The 19,010-nt window shown below is 39.3% G+C and overlaps 1 protein-coding gene and 1 long non-coding RNA gene across 2 annotated transcripts in view; one reads left to right on the forward strand and one right to left on the reverse strand.

The window, feature by feature from the left end:
• TRPM1 (transient receptor potential cation channel subfamily M member 1) overlaps positions 1-19,010 on the reverse strand; it is a 139,006-nt gene that overhangs the window by 67,357 nt on the left and 52,639 nt on the right. The window contains exons 2-6 of the mRNA XM_019504352.1: positions 10,480-10,559; positions 9,348-9,543; positions 7,685-7,898; positions 5,145-5,269; positions 3,593-3,764 (exon numbers count right to left, since the gene is read on the reverse strand). Coding sequence (XP_019359897.1) covers positions 3,593-3,764; positions 5,145-5,269; positions 7,685-7,898; positions 9,348-9,543; positions 10,480-10,559 — 787 coding nt within the window. The remainder of the gene's footprint in view (positions 1-3,592; positions 3,765-5,144; positions 5,270-7,684; positions 7,899-9,347; positions 9,544-10,479; positions 10,560-19,010) is intronic.
• Positions 1-19,010, forward strand: part of LOC109288674 — a 95,608-nt gene that overhangs the window by 52,669 nt on the left and 23,929 nt on the right. The gene's annotated exons all lie outside the window — the stretch shown is intronic.

Below are 19,010 nucleotides of genomic sequence, written 5' to 3' on the forward strand. Positions count from 1 at the left end.
TATGTATTTATGGCTTCAGTGTAGGCCATAACAGTTTGAGAGTTTCAGGAAAAAAGATGGAGTTAGCCATACTATGCAATAACTTGATAAATATCCCTATGCTGCTTCACTGCTCCAAAGAACAGAAGCAAAATGCCTCCCAACCCATCTTCATGTAAGCTTGCTTACTTTGGGTCTTCTACTTACTATTCACTGTTTTGCAATCTCAGGCAACATAACACGTTCAGTTTCTCCTGACAGAAGCCACAGTACTGTCCTCCAGCTTCCCAGGATGCTTTGCTTCTGCTTCCCCTGCCCTCCCCCCGACCCCCCGAGACTGTGTTGCTCACTGGATTCTGCTGATCCAGCCAAGCAGGGACCAGAACATGCCCCCTTCCCTGTGGGACTCCACATGGAGCTGCAGGGAGACACAGATGCCGAGCAGTCTTGGTCAGTCAATCAGGGCTACCTTGAGCATGTCTACATGTGCTGATTTAAGGCACTTTAGCACAGTTTAAGGTGCATTATTAAGTGCTTTACAAATGGTGATTTTAGGTAAATGTAGGTGTAAACAGCTAAAACACATTAACACACATGTAGATGCGTTAAAGCACGTTAACACTGTGTATGGACTGATTTGGGGTTAACTTTATTCCCACATCAGTCCATGCACATGGTATTAATGTCCTTTAATGCACGCACATGTAGATGCAAGCCTAAATCACCTTAATGTGCATTAAGATAATGCGCATAAAATTCAGGCATGCCTAAATCCTTGTGTAGTGCTGCTGTTCTGTCTTTTGGCAGATTGAGGAATACTTCTGAGCATGCTGAGGTATGGATACATGCCTCCTGGGAGCATTAGCACTCGGGGCCGGATTAACACATAAGAAAACTAGGCACATGCCTGGGGCCCTAAATAAAGGAGGGGCCCAGTTGTGCTTATTTTACATATTGTAATTGAGTGAAAAAAGTAGGGGCCCAAGAGTTTGTTTGCCTAGGGTCCACTAAAGGGCTAATCCATCCCTGTCAGCACTGCAAGCTCTCTGCTCTTCAAGGGCTCAGCATTCAAATGTCTGCTCAGGCATCTCCTGGTAATTTTTTCTACCACGAAAATTCTCCCAGGTCATTTGATTATGTGTATGCAGCCTCAGTTAGACGGGTATCTTGTTAGATTTACAAATGGATTAGCTCTGCTTACTCTATGAACCTGTTGGCCCAGTTAATTTTGTGATGTCTCTCACCTAATGTCTTTTTGCTACTTTGTCTCTTGTTTGTTACTTATACACCATGTCTTTCGGAAGATGACATTTGCCTATGCTTTCTTCTAAGACAGACATGTAAGCTTATTCTCTTCCTTGTCAAACTGAAATGTCTGGTCGATGCACGAGATGACAACTGAGCATCCCTTTGTTGTCCCTGCCTCACTATGATCTCCAGGCATAGGATGACAAAGGGAAGCCCACAGGTCACATGGTCACTGCAATCTTGGTCAAATGATCACTTACAGCATGAGAAAATGTAAAGCCAATAAGCCAATGCCATCACATGCAAGTTGACTTAGTTTTTAATTCTTGACCAACTTAACATAAAAAGGTTACACTTTTCTAGTTTTCTAGTAAAGCTAATTGAGAACTTATGAAAGATACCTACATTTTCAGTCCTGTCAATTTAATTCCTTTTTCTGAAGATCAGGCATGGCATGGATTGGACAGCACCAGTTTCCTGTAGACTGGCCAGCCAATAGCTTTGTCAGTATGTCCCGTCTCCGAGCTGGAGGGAGCACAGAGACTGGTGCAGCCTCTATGGCCATTAAATCCTTACCCATTCCTGGCAAAACTTTCAACAAGTGTGCCAATCAGTGCCACTTATGGTGGTAATATTTTTATGGTGTGGTAGTAAGTGGACCAAAGCCCTGCACACAACATGCTCTTAATTTCTGTACATTTTCAGATTAACAGCTTTGGTCTTCAGAGGGCAAAACCACAAGTTAAGCAAGAAACAAAACAAACAAATCCCCCAAAGCTTATAAAAGAAATTTACACAACATGTCTTGCCTCTTAGGCCTTTAGTTCCATTTCTCCTGAACTGATGATTTGTTTTATGAGTACTACACTTCTCTTGTGTCATACACCTGCAGATAAGTGTCTGCTGATGGCCAAGATAACAAAAATATAGTTAGATTATCCCCTTTATAAGTGTGTACAATGCTTGAAAGAGAAACACACACACAGATCATAGTACTAAAAAACATGAACCACTGCTCAGGCCTTGTTCAGTTCATTCTGTCTGCTACAGGAAAAAATCAATAGGAGAAAAGCAATAGGGTAACTATTTCCAGAATGTTTTGGTTATTAGTGGACAACACAGATGCTTTAGGCTTGATTTCTGAATGTAGGTTAAAATAATTATCATTAATATTTACTGATTAAAATGGAGCAGGGGGCTGGACCAGATGATCTCGCAAGGGCCCTTCCAGCCCTAATGTCTATGAAATCTATGAGTCTTTCCAAGTCTAGTTACTTGAAAGAACTCAGAAATCCATTTCTGGATTTTGTAAAATTGTCAAATACAGGACAGATACTTAAAATGTTTTGTCTCTATGCTCTTAGTCTTCTGATAACAAACCTGAGAGACTCAAACAAATGATACGCCATAGAGGAAGCAGGAAAATCTTTAAATAATATGCCACTTTTTCTTTTGTGCTGGATGCAGTTGTAAATATCCACCTTGCCCCTTTGAACCATTGTGTAATCATTATTTTATTTAAAATAAAAATCATTACTGTTGCACAATCACATGAAAACTTAGCTGTGTTCTTTTATTTAGTTCTTTAAGATGTTTAAGATTTTCAGTAATCAGGGTGGTAGAAAAGAGTTAATGGAGAAGAAAAACTAGCAAAGAACTGTCTCAGGAGAAATTATAGAAATATATCTGATAAATGATTTAGAAAGGGAAGGACTAAAGAGCACAACACTTTAGAAATGAAAATCTTAAACCAAAGCTTCTGGAAGTGGCTTTATTAAATAGCCAAATTTTGATTGATTAATTAGGAGAGAATTTTGAGCATGAAATGTACAGTGAAACTTGAGGGAAAGAATACATATAAAACAAATATAAAGTGATGGCACAAATTCTTGGAAACAGGAACTACCAACAGTCACAGAATGCTAGTAAATATGAATTAGATGAAATATCTGTCCCTGCTGGGCATTAAATGATGTCTTTGAACACTGTCTGGTAGCAGACAAATACCTTCATCTTCCTTTGCCTTTGCCCCCTCCCTTCCCTTAAAGTCTCATGTCTTTGAATTTTCTCCATATTATTTCTCAACTTCTCTTTCCCATTTTAGATCCTTTCTCTTCTGCATATTCCATCCTGTTAAGAATCAGGTCTTCAGTATTCATAATGAGGAAGCATATTTTATGTTCCAATTACATTGGTGTAATTAAACATTTCAGTAAACATGTGGCAAAAAAATCAAATTACAATCCCACAATATTAAATTTATTATTTCAATTATTTTATTTTATAATTAACACTAACTGTTTTAATCACACTTCCTTCAAGATACTGTGTTTACAGATTGTTTGAAAATTCCCACAGCACTTACGTGTGTTAATTTTCTGAAGGGAGATGTGTTTCTCCAGCTGACGTCGCAATTTAACTTCAGCTCCATATTTGCCCAATGTGCCGTTGTCTGCTAGGATGAAGTGTGTGTGAGAACTGTTGAGCACAGAGAGCTTACTGAGAGGGTTTGACATTGTCTGGTAAACTCTTGTCACCTGTCAAATAGATAAGTATACAATGAGTGAAAGAGGGGGAGAGATAGCTTTATTTGCTACTAATACATGTGTTGCAAATTCACTGCCACAGTCCCCAATACCAGCATGTACATTATCACAGAAAGAATCTAGCAGTGCAGGCCTTCAGAGTACAGTATGGTATAAAGGAGACTCTCTCTCTCTTTAGCTATTCACAGCCAAGTGACTTCCTGACATTCCCCAGAGAATGGGAGTCACATTTTTGTGCTTCCTCATGTGTCCCTTGTCAATTATTAATCCACTCTTCATAATCACTGTACTATGTATTTGCTTCCTCCATTAAAAAAGAATTCCCCTTCTTTAACTCCTGGAGCTCACAATATTCACACTCAACAACCAAGTGCCCAATCACAATAAACCCACATTCTGTACAGACGCAGGGGCCTTCATCATCTACTAACCAAGATTAATGACATGGGTGTTAGAACCTGAGACTTTCCCCTGTATCAAAAGAAGCCCTTCACCCCATTCCCCTTTCACAAAATTGGATCTGCTTAGCTTTATACACTGTACTTATTTTTGTTGACCAGACAGCAAATAAAACGAATACATAATACTCTTTTTCTAAAACCCTTTCTCCTCAACAGCAACCAAAAATACAAGCATCTCTAAAGCAATCATTACTTCATTAGCTGCCCTGAAAACAATGCATGCTTCTCAGTTTGCATGAATTGTCCTGTAGGTCATGAACAGTAAGCACCTGAGATATTAGATGGTCATGTGCAATATTATGAGTTTCAAGATTTAAATCATGAGAATGTAGGTGCCATAATGGGTTAGACAAGTACTCCATCAAGCCCAGTAAATTGCCTCCGACTGTGGCATGGATCTATGCTACAGAGGGAGAGCATCAAACTGGAGTGATCTTTCCCCTATTCCATACTCTTCCTAGCATCCATCATTATTGGTTTAGAGATGTCAGAGGAAACATCTTCAACTGTTCTGTTCAATAGCCATGAATAGATCTATCACCATGAATTCATATAGCCCCTGTTTTAACCATCATCCATTAATCCTTATGTCAGTGTTTCCTATTTTCTCCTTCCTGGGATTAAGGTTAACACCTACAGGGTCCTTTCTTTACCCTCTATAAATGAGAAAGAGTCCCCACCCAGTTAGTATTGCCTAACTTCTTTCTTCAGCAAAACATTTTGAGTCCAACTAACATGACTGAAAGGAATTAATTCCAGAACACACATTAACGTTATCTCTTGATGCATTTTGGACACAGTGAAAACACAAACATGCACAAACTGAAAACAGATAAACCATGTCCTTTATTCTATGGTCAACAAGAATAATATCTGACCACAGAGGAGTTTTATTAGAGAAGAAACTTACATCTTTCCCAATCAGATCCTCTTTGTTTTCTACAATGCCCCATGGTGCAATTCCTATGGCACATATGCGTCCTCTGGACTTGGAAGAATGATCCTTCAGGGCATCTCCAACGTGGCGAATTACACCTATAGGCACAATGCAGTTAAATTCATTCTTGACCCTTTTAAGGCTTAAAAGGAAAATGCTGGCAAATAGTTTGATACCTGCCTCTTGGCTAAGTAAATTAGCCCTCACTAAGCTCTTTACTGCTGAGGCTGGACTGCAGCCAGTACTCCCAAATACAGCCAGTAGCTTGTATAAAGCTGTTTCTGGTATTGCTACCCTATACTGCAATCTGTAGCACAGATATCTTCTATAAAACATTTTGCAATAGTAGAGTCTTGAAAGAGAAGCCATTTGTATCCCAATTGCCTTTTTAGGCCCTGATCTTATTTTGTAATGTGTGGGAGCAAACCCCTGCATGAAACCACAGTGGTGTCACTTAGGTCCAAGTCTTGCAGAGACTTAACCACTGAACTCAGTTATTTTAGTCACAGCGTGCCAATTTAAGCACATGTAATTTTTAAAGTCCTTTCAAGGCAGAAAACTAATAGTAAAAAAGAAGTAAACATTTCTTTACATAAAATAGGTCTCATTAAGAGCAATCAGCATCTCTGTGTTATGGCGGTGCTATGAGAAAACGCTTACAAACACATGGCAGAGGGGCTCCATGCAGTTCCAGAGGTCTGCCTACAGTCATAATAATCTAGGATGAGTGTCTTTGCATACAAAATAACCAGCTATAAAGATACATTGTAGTTAAAGAAATTGGATACTTAAAATATTATGGTTGAAAATGACATCCAATTTGTTTCCATTTCCTTCAAAATCAACAGGACACACATTAAATGGATTAAAAACTTGCTAACTTACAAGTCTCAAAATGTAACTGCAAATAGGGAATAATCAATGTGTTTTCCTAGCTGGGGTCCTATGGGGACTGTTCCTTGCCCTGCACTATGAAACCCTGTTTTTATTAGTGACCTAGACAAAAACATAAAATCATCACTGATAATTTTTTTTCAAATCAAACAAAGTTTACAGAGCCTTCTGGTCACTTGGTAAGATGAGAGGATGCAAACAATGTGTTTTAGTGCAGCTAAATGTAAAGCCATGCACCTTGGGACAAAGAATATAGGCCATGCTTATCTAGCAGGCAAGAACTTTTAAAAAGACTTGGGATCATGATGGATAACCAGCTGAACATGAACTTTCAGTGAAATGCTGTGCCCAAACAAAGTTAATGTGATCCTTGGACATGTACATCAGGGACCCCTGAGAGGAAGTGGAGGGGTTAGAGTCCCACTATATTTAGCACCGTTCCTGGAACACCGTTCTGGTGTTCACAATTAAAGGAAACTGAAAAAACTGGAGGGGTCCAGAGCAGAGCCATGAGGATAATCAAAGATTTGGAAAACTTGCTTTACAACGGAGGATTCAAAGTGGATCCATGTTTTTGTTAAGCTTAACAAGAAGTCTGTAAGCACCTGCACAGGGAACAGAAATCTGAGACCAGAGGACTTTTCATTATTTAGGAGACAAAGGCTGCCTCTACATGAGATGGTGACTGCGCAGTCATTACTGCTCAGTCATTTAGTACTTGTATAAAACAGTGCTAAATGACTGAACAGTAACCAAAGTTACTGCACAGTTACACCAAGGAACACCTTTTTCATGATGCTGATTGCACAGTAGCTTGTGACTACTCTGCAGTAGTGTCATGTCACGCTTCCTACCATGCAATGCTACAGTGCAGTAGTCATGGGCTACTGGGCAGTCAGTGTCTTGTGTAGATGTGACCAGTTATAACAAGATCCCTATGCCTGGGAGTTGAAGTCAGACACATTCAGACAAGAACTAAGATGTAATTTTTTGATGGGGAGGGGATGGGAGTGTAGGAGGGTGGGCAGAGATTAACTTGGAACAATTTTTTTATGTTTCTGGTGGACTCTACATAAATAAAATGAATACTGGATAATCTGCCAAGATGCACTGTAATGCAAAGAGGAGTTAATTCATAGAAGTCCTGTTGTCTCTGTTACAAGGAGGTTGGGCTGGATGATCATAATGGGCATTTATACATGTACCTTTTGTTCTGCAACATGCTGGAGATCCACTGCTTCAGAGCAGACTTGATTAATTGAGTCTGCTCCACACATGAGCTGACACACTACACTGTGCTGCGTGCAGTTGTATAAGTGGGGAAATGCACATCAGTGCACAGAAAATTGCAGTAGTACTCTTTGGAATTAAAGCACATCTGAGGTGTTTTAGTTAAAGAACTATTTTTTCGTGCTGACGTGCCACATATACAGTTGCATCCTTTGCAGTGCTGGGCACTTTTCAAAGCACCTGGTGCTGCAGTGCTTACATGTAAAAAACCCCAGTGGTCCATGGGACTGTAGCCTATGCAACATTCATGCATGGGTTACTAATGAGAAACAATGGGAGCTGAAAACATTCAGTTGATAAGTCAAATTTAGAGGGTGGTCAGTTCTTACCAGTACTAACTCCTCCAGTGAAAATCCAGGCCCCTGTTGTCATGGCAGCCTTGATCAGGCCTTTCCCAAATACTTGCTTCAATTTAGGTTGTAATTCAAAGTTTTGAAGGCCCCCATGGACAGAGATTAAAAGTTTGGGGAGTTCCAGTTGCCAGTCTTTCACCATGAGATGAAGCAGCGAATCTGGCTTGGTGTCATATGACAGACGGATATACTGCAAAATAATTTGTAGCAGTCTTCGTCAGTCTATTTTCTTCGTTATATCTGCCATTGACAGACCATCATACACCTATGTTACACAAATCTAATGTCAATAAGAAAAGGTTTTAATCTTTTTTAAAAAGCATAGCGTGAAAGTTTCTATATTGCTTACAAAGAAAAAGAATTAGACAGTCTGAGGCCCTCTCCTCCACTCCTGGGTAGCTGTGACTGTGCCATTGATTATGTGAACAAAGCTTTAAAACATTTTGGGGTGGGAAAATGTGGGACAAAATTCTCATATGGAATTTGAATTGTGGAAAATTAGCACCATGAAAGGGAACAGGTGTTTTCTTTGGTTCCTAGAATCTTGGATTGACTATCAAAAAGAAGTAGCAACCTACATACCTGGCTGGAGACCCATGTATATTTTCTCCTAGGCCATGGAACAAACAGGTACAGGGACAGATGCTAGGAGTGGAGCAGGAGTGAGAAGAGGTGTGTGTGGACAGATAGCTTGGACTGCTGGACTAAGTACAGTCAGTCAAAAAGCCTGAGGCTGCGTCAATTCAATTTTCGTAGGTTAATCTAAGCTGCGTAGATTGAACTGATAAGCAAATGAACAGACATTGATTTTGATTCCAGAAATGCAGCCACTTGCCCGCAGTGACCCGGGCCAGAAGCCAGGGGTACTAGAGCACACCTCCTTGCTCAGCTGAAGCAGACTGCTTGGGCCAAGGCTCTGGAGGGAGGGCTTGCAGGGAAGGCGCAAAGCATCCTGGGATGCTGGGATGCTGTGAGTTAACTTGAATTTAGAGGGGATCTGGGACAGAAGTTCAATAAATAGACTTAACATAAATCAGTTAAGTCTGATACTACATCCATCTAGGTTTATCTTAAACCAGTTTTAGCCATTTTGAAAGTGGTTTATGTGCAATGAACTTCTGTTGTGTTACAGATTTGAACTGGTTTCTGAGCACTTATCCTGGTTTACGTGTAATTTCTGTCCCTAGCCCTGGTGTTTATGCTGTGCCTGCATCGTTAAGGAATGCAGGACTCCAATCTTCAGCTTTTCAAGTTTACATTCACTTAAACACTTTTATACATCTGGTAAAATAAATCTGCTGCATTTATACCTACTTTGACTTGGATGCTTGGGCCACAAATAAACACATTTCATGCCAGCAGTGAGTGCATATGTGATTAAAATACTGTAAATGACATAAGCTTCATCAACTTCAGTGAACTATGACAATTTTAACCAGGTGAGGATCTAAGCATTATGATAAGATGTTTTTCAGTTTAGCATAATACTGTCCCTAAATATTTAGGATCAGAAGTCTGGTCCAAAGCTCTCTGAGGTACAGAGAAAGACTCTCTTTGACTTCAAAGGAGCTGGCCCTTAGTGAGCTAAGATCCTGACCACAGATGAATATGTCACTACAGCATATGCTCTGCTCCTTACCATGGCCTTATTTGAATGCCCACCTCCCTGGAATTCAAGATTTCCATAGGCATCTGTTGGGCATGTTTGGGTGTGCTTACTGACAGACCATTTTTCTGGATGCGTTTCCAACTGCTTTGTTTCCTCTCCATTTTTGTTAGCTGTTATACTTGGAGGGGGTGGAATATGTTGACTAATGAGCTGGCCACAGCAGCACCTGAAAGTTAGAATTTGGAGCAATAATGAATACAGGATCTCCAATATCCATTTAAAAAGATAAGTTAAGCTTCCATAGGCATGAAGAATTAGATTTTAGACTATACACACAATCTCTGACTTGCATATCTACCTATTTTGTATATCACACATACAATGTTAGGAGAGCCACAGAAGCATCTTGTATGAACTGTATCAAGACAAATGTAACAAGCCCCTTTTTTCAGGTGTACCAGGCCACAGGTGTTTCTTAATGCTTAAGGACCAAGTGACTCACTTCACTTCTCTGGGAGGAAGGAACCATGTAGGTATGTTTCCCAGGTTAGGGTAAAGTAGTAGCTGTGAGGGGCCTGCTTTTGTTTCTCTGTTGCCCATCATGTAGACAGAGAACAGAGGGGCATTAGAAAAGGCATCTTGAACTCTCTTCCACCAGTGAATGGACCACAGTTTGCCAACTGATAACATAATAGCAGTAATGCTACATGTTACATCTAGAATTATAGTACTGTACTATGGTACTATACAGGAGTATAATATAACATCCAGAATGCTGAGATCAGGCATGTTTTGGTTCATGAATCAGGACTGTATTGTTCTCCATTGCCTCATCTATCTCAGAGCTCATTCTGGGATTTTTGTTTTTCAAAATCTCTGCAAACTTGCCGCACTTTGGTTCTCTGGTCTCACCCCTACCTGCTTTCCCCTACTACTCACTCCTGTCTTCCAGTGTTGGCCTTCTCTGTGCTCCTTTGTATCTGCTTCAGATTGCATAGCATGAACACACATCTTTTTTACTTCTGCTCCTCTATCACCTTCTCCCTCTAAGCAATGAGTAAAAGTAACCCTAACCTACACCCGTGTAAATCCAGACCAATTCCACTGACCCCCATGGTAACCATCTTCTATTCAAATAAATTGAAAAGGTTTCAAATGCTACCTGCTAGTGTCTTTGTTGTTGGCAATTATATAGATGCATTCTCTTTTTAAAAAGGTCTTCTCTATCCAAGCCTTTTGACCCTGAAAAAGAAAAAGAGAAACCATATTCTGATGTATTTGCTGAGCTGCACGTACAACATAGTAAAAAAAAAGAATTGTAGAAAAGCAGAATATTGTGTGACTTAAAGAAACAAAATAGTAAGGAGCTCAAATAATGCCTTTTTGTAGATTTTTTTGAAAAAGTTACTTTGTTGAAAAGATCATATACATAAATGTATATACTTATATATGTAAGTTTCATAAACATGAATAATTGAATACATACATATATAAATAAATTATTTTCCTCTCTTTTTCGCTTGACAGACCAATCTACACCCATATTGTGAGGCAGCTTTTATTAACACATTAAACCATCAAATTGGTATTCTAGGAGACAGGCTCCTTAAATTAGGAGGTATCACATTCACAAACCAAGGCATATTGGTGGAATAGGAGGAACAGAACTAACCTTGAGGACAAATGGGATCTGTGGGACCATTTCTACTGCAAATACAATTCTTGATGCCAAGGCTCATAATCTTTTTCAAGCCTGAATTATAAGTGAACTAGAACAAAGCTACAGGTCTGTGCAATGCAATTAAAAATCTGTGGCATTAGCATGGCAATTAGATTTAATGATCCTGAATTGTGTGTAGTTCATAAGTGGCCACAAGCCAAGGATTTCCAAACTTTCTGAGCTGGTAAACTCTTCCTCTGTATCCTGATCCTCACTCAGCAGCAAAATCATGCTACTAGTACAATACAAAACCCAACAACTAATTGTGATGTGTTGAAATGCTGAGAGATACCAGATATTAAACATCCTTCCATTTCAATTATATGAATAAGGCTGCCTTGCTGATAAACACTGATTATTATGAGGTTGCAAAACATAGTCTTAAATTGTTTTTCAAGTAATGGACATTTAAACTTGGTTTTAATTTTCCCTACCAAAGTGAAATGTCATTTGTAGAGCTATGAGGATGAAAATGGCACAGGAACTTTCAAGACTTCCTCAGCCAAAACCTGAGGCTATCTAACGAAGACGAAAACCCTGCTAAATTTATGGCTAGACAAACAAACTAACAAAAAACTGCAGGTTTCTGTCTGATAAATGCTCCATCAATATGACTTATAAAGGTTGGATGAGTGTAATGGCTTGGTCAATACAGCATTCTGCAACACAATGAATGAAATGTTTGCTTATTCCCCTATATTCCCTGTTTTGAGGCTCAGCTGGGTCTGAATTTTTCTTATATGCTGACTTATGAGCTCCTGTCCAGCTCTTTATTTTGCTCCATGAAGTCCAAAATAAGAGAAAACTACCTTAACTCTCCCTACTGGCAAACATGCTAGTAAATGCATTTACAACATAAAAAGAATTGTTATAGTCTCCCTGGCGGGAGGTAGGGATGACTCACAATTTAAATATCCAGTAAGCTAAGCATACTATGGAAGAGTAATGACTGAAAGCACCAGCAAGGAATAATAGCTGATCAATCATTCACGAAAACTTTATTTCAATCCTATGGTCAATTTCCCAAGCAAAAATCACATTGGCTCAGGTTGTCACAGAGTAAGGTAAAATCATTTATTAGTCCACACCTGATATAGGTCACTACTTTATCTGCTTCATGAACAATGTGAGACAGGATTTTCAAATATTTCCACAGCATAAAGATCTACATTATGTGTTAAACAGTGCTGCCAACAGGCATAAGATACAGTTCTCAAGAGCAGTACTACCTGACCTCAGTTCTTAACAGACATTGCTTGACACCATCTATGTAAGCTGCAATATAATTCTCACGAAGAACACTGATATCTTCATTTTCTGAAATATTTCAAATTACTGTTCTCCTTTTGCATGTCCTAGCACAGACAGAAATCTTTTGCAACAGTGTCATCAGCAGTGCTGAAAGTTTTGCTGCATTGGTTGAATTGCTGCTTAAATCACTCATCCTGAGTTTTACTTTCATTTTGTTCTTGGATTTTCTGAGTAACAGGACTAATATGGCCTGACACTGTATCTGATGAAATGTAGCTGCTTCAGCCTCTATAATTTGGAAAGCACGTCTATTGTGCAGGTCAGAATATCATATTTTGCAATGATATGTGACTTGCACAGTTGCTTGATTTGTACAGATATCAAGTAAGATGCCTAAAGGGTGTTCCTATTGATGATAGCATTCTGCGTAATCAAGTCTCATTGAGTTTTTAAGGCTTAAGATTTCCCCCTCCTGTAAAATACACTCTTATTTTCCCTGACAGACATTTCATTTTTTTAAATTATTGCAGCCACTTTGAAGGCCTCCTACTCTTTTCAGTAGTCGTCATTTCAGTGGTAGTTTTGAAATCAACTGACATAAAACCATCTGTCACATTTGACACTGTATTCCGCATTTCCTGTTTTCTTCCTGAACTAGGATTGTAACATATTGCTGCCACCTTCCCTATGAAAGAATCAGTCTTTTTGAATAAACCCTCTGCCAGAAGCACTGACTCAAGAGACTGAATGAAATGTGACATGGTCTGTAAGGCGCATCCCTGCACTGCCTTCTGCATGGTTGGGTGAGGCTCAGTAGTGCTGTCAGGCCTTAATGATTACAGCCAACACATTTGGTCTTCCAAGTCAGTATTGGGTTTGTCTGTTGTCAGTGTGCATGGACACTACTGCTTTGTGATATGCCATAAAAAGAGATTTGGGTTAAACCTGTGTGCACATACACAAAATGCCCAGGCTTCATGCTGTTCTACAGCTTATTCCCATGTTGTCTGTTACATGGGTACATACATACTGAACTTGTCTATACCAAACTCCCATTTGGGGTACTCAGGTATACTGTATAAGTATCATGGCTCTGAAAGAATAACATCACAGGGCTTTTGTTAATAATCCACTCTTTTTAGCATTTTAAATGCATTGAATATTTTGTGTATGCAAATGTTATGTTTTTTGAATAACTTCCCTCCTCAAGGACTCAGACTCTGCAGAAAGTAGGATCTGGATAGACAGATCTCCTTCATAAACCCCACAGATTTGAAAACCATACTTAGTAGCTCAAAATCTAATTGATAGTTGACACTGAGAATATAACATGGCAAAGCAGATTGACTGTATATAATGTCATCATAGATTATTTTACCCTGTACTCTGTGAAAGAATCAGCTTTCTATTGTTACCTAATTTCCTTTATGCAGAAACATTAGAGTTAAGTACAATTTGGAAAAAACAACAAACAAACAAGCAAACAAAACCTATCTTAAGTCTGACACTTTCTCCCTCATTTGCGTCTGATAAGAAAGCTTTTGCAAGTAGTATCTAAAAAGAGCTCTACGGTATATCTGAATTCAGACAAATATTTATTAGAAAACCCTATAATAGTGAAGTCCATTCTCTGCTGCTATATTGAAAAAAAAAAGCATTGTACACCCACGTCTCAAATGCATTTAGGGCTCAGCCACTACAATCAAACAATACTTTATGCACTACTGGTTTATTTTTCATTGCTCATGATAGGAAGGCAAAAGCAGGCATTACAGATCAGTGGAATAAGAACTCACAAAGCATGTTTGGTCAGCCTTTGAAGTTTCTCTGCTCTTGTCTGTTTAATCTTCTTACTCAAAGCTTGATAATAATCCAGTGCAAATACTTCAGCAGACACATCCACTATCAGAAAATAGGCACATTACCCATTTATGAGATATGGATTCTGTATACCTCTGAAAAGCAGCTAGATCACACTAGAGAAGAATGTATTTGGTTTCTTGGGAAAAAATATAAGCATATATAAAGTCCCACTGAGTTTGGAAAAAATGAAGTACTTTTTAACAGCCTTTGAACGGAAGAATTTTGAAAGGATTGTGACAGATTAACTACAGATTTCAGGCCAACAGCCAGTGGGAGCATTATGTTGACAGACAAATAGGTAATGCCAGCATGATCATGCCACTAACAAACACTCTGCTGGTTTCCACTGAACTCTAAGAAACATAAAAGAGCAAGACGCAAACTTGTTAAAACTAAAGGCGTTCAAAAATCCATCTTATTATAAAACCAGAATGTGTTAATCAGAACCTAATCTTGGGAAGTTGCACTTCAAAATGCTTTGTGGCAGATTTATTCTTCTTAATGAAAGTGATGAAGGTCTCTTAAATAAAGGCAAAGCAAAACAAAATAAAACCCTTTCAAATTCTTGGTTTCCAGTCTCAAAACTATTGCCAAGCCTGAATAATATTGGGTTTTATTCTCCTGACATGAGGCGGATTCTGAGTACAGACAATTATCATCAAGAGCAGGTACCTGTATCCTGCAGTGAGAAAACATAGATGGGATGTAAAAACTGTGATGCAGGATGTAAAACATGAAGGAAACAAGATCAAGATCTGATTGCTGGTTTAGTACATTTGGTCAATGAGTAATGCAAGAAAGATCAGCTGTCTTTCCTGTGTACTAGTGACCCATAAAGCACACTATGCTCCTCACATTTAGGCAGAAGCAGCTATAGGACTAGGCAATGTGCAGTGCTATTGAATTTGTAAACTAGTGTTTTCATGTTTGATAAAATGGGCTGAGAAGGAAAATCACACTTCACCTGCCAAATGAGACACTGGATTTCTTGAGTGTTTTGGAAGGTCTGATGAAATAGTGGTACATCTTGGTATTTATTCCTTACAGAGCCTGAGCTTTCCTTGCAATGCTAGAGTCTGTATGCATTTTCTGAAGCTTCAGAGAACGTGATGTAGGGATAAACAATCTGGAAATTTAGTAGAGTGCTCCTTCAGCCTCCACTCTATTATGTAAATTTTCTGGTGTTGTATAATTAAATGGAGCAGTGACCATTTAGTGACCAGCTATAGCTGAGTTGTCATTGTAGCAATTGTGAGAGTTCTTTGGGCAGTCTTTTCCTAGCTTCAATGGAGCACATCCTAAATGCAATCATACATACGGTTAAATTTGAGTATACTTTGCTGATTTTGGACCTATTTACAGTAAAGATTAAGGGCAGAATACTGCAGAAGGCAAGTGATAGAGCAGGGATTCTCAATCATGGCTCAGTGGGTCATTATCATACAATTTATTCTAACATTTTTTTAAGAAATGGAATAAAAATTGTTAATCCTTTTCTAGGAATGCTACTTGCACCCCATAACATACTTAATAAAACATGCTACATATTAAGTTAAATTTAAACCGCATAGTACAAAAATTAAAATATTTCAAGAGCTACAGGGAACCATTTAAGTACGATTTGAACAAATGGAAGACAAAGAGAAAAAAGAAATGTCAGTTTCCTGGAACATGGTAACAATGTCCACATCCCTGACACATATCTGCAAATGTGTATTTATACTTCTATACACGTTCAGAGACTTTCTATATACAGTAACATAACTACCATTACCTGAGAGGAAAATAAGATACCTGGGAAGTAAACAAACTGGGCAAAAGCTATCCTGGATCTCTGGGAGTTGTGGAAAAGTCTAGTTGACCCAGGGACAGGTACAGGATTTGGCAAGGGGAGGTGGGGTGCAGAAGCATCCGGAGGCACCTGGAAGCAGGAAGAAGTGGTGAGAAACCCTGCAGAGTCCTGGTACTGTGAGTCTGGACTGCAAATCCCAGAGACCTCAGGGGCAGCAGGAAGAAGAAGCTAACACACAGCCCACGCTAGCTGTGTGCCAGACAGCCATGCTCTAGCACCCCCTCACTCACTTCTGGCTTGAGCCTATGGTGGCCAAGTAACACGGAAACTGTCTCTGTCCTCTCTTTTTTTCTAGGTATGAGCTCCTTTGAGCTCACAAGACCCAGCAGGTCTCTTTCCCCATTCCCAGGGACTTCTGTTTTGGGCAGCAGATGGGTATCCCTGCTATCTACCTAAGCTGTCCTCTCCTTCTACTCTCTCTCCCTCATCCCATCTTTCCTGTGCCAGAAATAGCCCTGGCCGCTTAATTAGGCTGATTCGTCTCACCCTCTCACCCAGTGAGGTGATAAAGCGGGGCCACGGTGGATCGGGAGATACCATTGCAGCTTAGCCATGCCATTCCAGCTGGGCAAATTCCCCTGCCTAGGGACCTGCTCCCGGTAAGTACTCTTGGGTTCTTCACAGTTTCCAACACATAAGTTAATATATATTCTTTCAAAGAATAAAGCAGTTTTTCAGATGTGATTAGTGGTTTTGGGTGTCCAGTTTATCAGACCTCAACAGGCTGATTTCAAGGAAAAAAGCAGGCCATTTTTTTTTTTAGCATCTCCAGTGGGACATCTAGAATTATTAGTCACTTATGAAAATTATGCCAAAGTGTAGAACTTTTAGTGTAGGAAAGTAAAGCTTTATGGCTGGAGGTTTTTAAGACCCAGCTTGACAAAATCCTGGCTGGAATGATCTAGTTGGGGATAGTCTTGCTTTGAGCAGGGGATTGGACAAAATGACCTCCTGAGGTCCCTTCCAACCCTCATTTTCTGTTTCTATTATTCTAAATCCTGGGCTTATTGAAGCCAGTGGCCTGAATTCAGCAGAGCCAGGATATCACCTATAGACTTTTGTCTTGAATTACTGGATTAAGTGACATGAATTTTCATTTCCACCTAGGAGAAATTTTACAATCTTTGCATTCTCCTATACCTGAAGAAGGGTGTGTGCGCCCAACAGCTTGCAAATAAAGCATTTTTTGTGCAACTATCTAGTTGGTCTAATAAAAGTTATCACCTCTACACAGAGTTCAGATTTCTTTGGATTAAGTAATGAATATCTAAAACTGAGTTCAAATAATCCTTCAAGCTGCACATAGGAGCCATCTTCCTCCCTGGTTTTCATTCCAAATGCATAGATTAGATTAATTTGAACAAAGATTGCCTTCCTCTTTCTCTCTCTTTCACTGCCATCTTTTCATCATAAAGTCATCATAGAACTGTAGAATGGCAGAGTAATCCACAACTTGTTACAGAATGACAGCAAGTGCTAGAGCCCTGTCAAAAATGTGATGTCCCTGCTTTTCTCCCCTTCAAAGGGCCAGTCATACATATCCCATCTTTCCAGTAATAGGGCTTGCAGGGCGCATGTTCATGAAAACTCCATTCTGACACTCTATTTTCCATACATACCTATTGTTTACCCCAGTTACTGGCCTGTTGCACCTAAGATTGGCAAGATGACCCACTTTTCTAGTGCAACATACTCACCAGCTATGGATATCATCTCATTTCCTTTTTCCCAGGCATAAGAACCTTGATCTCTCTTACAGCTAAAACATTCTCAAGCAGTCCTGAGAGAGATTTCCAACCTGGCCAGCTGAAAAACACTTCATCCCAAAGCCTCAAATCAGCCACAGAAGTCTGTCAGTGACCTCCAACATAATCATTTTGTATAGGGCTCTACAAAGTCTACTCTGGACCTGGTTTCAACAAGAAGAACAAGGTGTAGCTCTACTACTCATGCTATCTGATGTGGTTTCACTAGATGTTACTGGTTGAGGAGTATGAACTGTTCAAAAAGAGGGACAGAACAAAAATGCCAGGTGGACAATCCCTTCAAAACTGCAAGTCAGGTCCAAGTATAGGAACAGAAGAGTTATGAAATGGGTCTAGCCACCTTTGAAAAAAACTACTGTACATAATTAAGCTTTAGGGGAGAAAAATACTAAAAGTGTACAGGTTACATGAGGAGCTGGAGACCTATTTCTTATTGAGCAGAGTCCACTCTGAGCTGCAAAACCCAGTTACTACTTTTTATTATTTGCATTATCATAGTCCACTGGAGCTTCAGTCATCCACTAGCTTTAATAATGTGCTGTAGAAAAACAGAACAAAACAGGTTCATAATCTGAGCCAAGAAACCAGCTATAATTACTTTGTTTGTAACAGTTATGTCTAAAATAGTATTTGTTATGATTGATACTAGCTCAGTTGTTTAGCAGGATATAATATATGCAGGTACATCTACTAGGACAGTGGGAAAACTAGACACCTTAGTAATCAATATATAGTTATGAAGGCTTTAATTACAACTTTCAGGTGCCTGTAATTAGAAAGCAATGAAAAAAGGAGATGTCTGTTAAAAACAACTCTTATTCTGACCATGATGGATTTCATATGGTTAAGCCTGAGGCCTTCATTTTCTAGCAACTTTGTCAGAGAATTTGTTATTTTACAGTAAGGACAAAGACTGGAGTGACAGAACTGGTAGTGATGGAGGGTCAATAGATAAAACTACATCTCCAATCATGGTTAGAAATTAATCAAATGGCATAGATTATACATGGATTCAGAAGTTAGTCAGTCATTTTCTCAATACCCCTCCTCGCCCCAGCCCACCAAATTTCAAGCTCCCTCTAAAGCATGGGTGTGCCAGAACTTTTCAAAGAAAAGGTCAGCTGAGAATTATAAAATAGGTGAAATAACATATTTTTTTTCCCTTAGACTTATTCAAGAATTTCTGAGAATTCTTTTGGCAGTACCTTTCCAGAAAAATATTCAGCCTAAAGAAAACTTTA

Source organism: Gavialis gangeticus, unplaced genomic scaffold (genome assembly GCF_001723915.1).
Source record: "Gavialis gangeticus isolate Ggan-Ray unplaced genomic scaffold, GavGan_comp1, whole genome shotgun sequence".
In the NCBI taxonomy this organism is placed as follows: domain Eukaryota; kingdom Metazoa; phylum Chordata; order Crocodylia; family Gavialidae; genus Gavialis; species Gavialis gangeticus.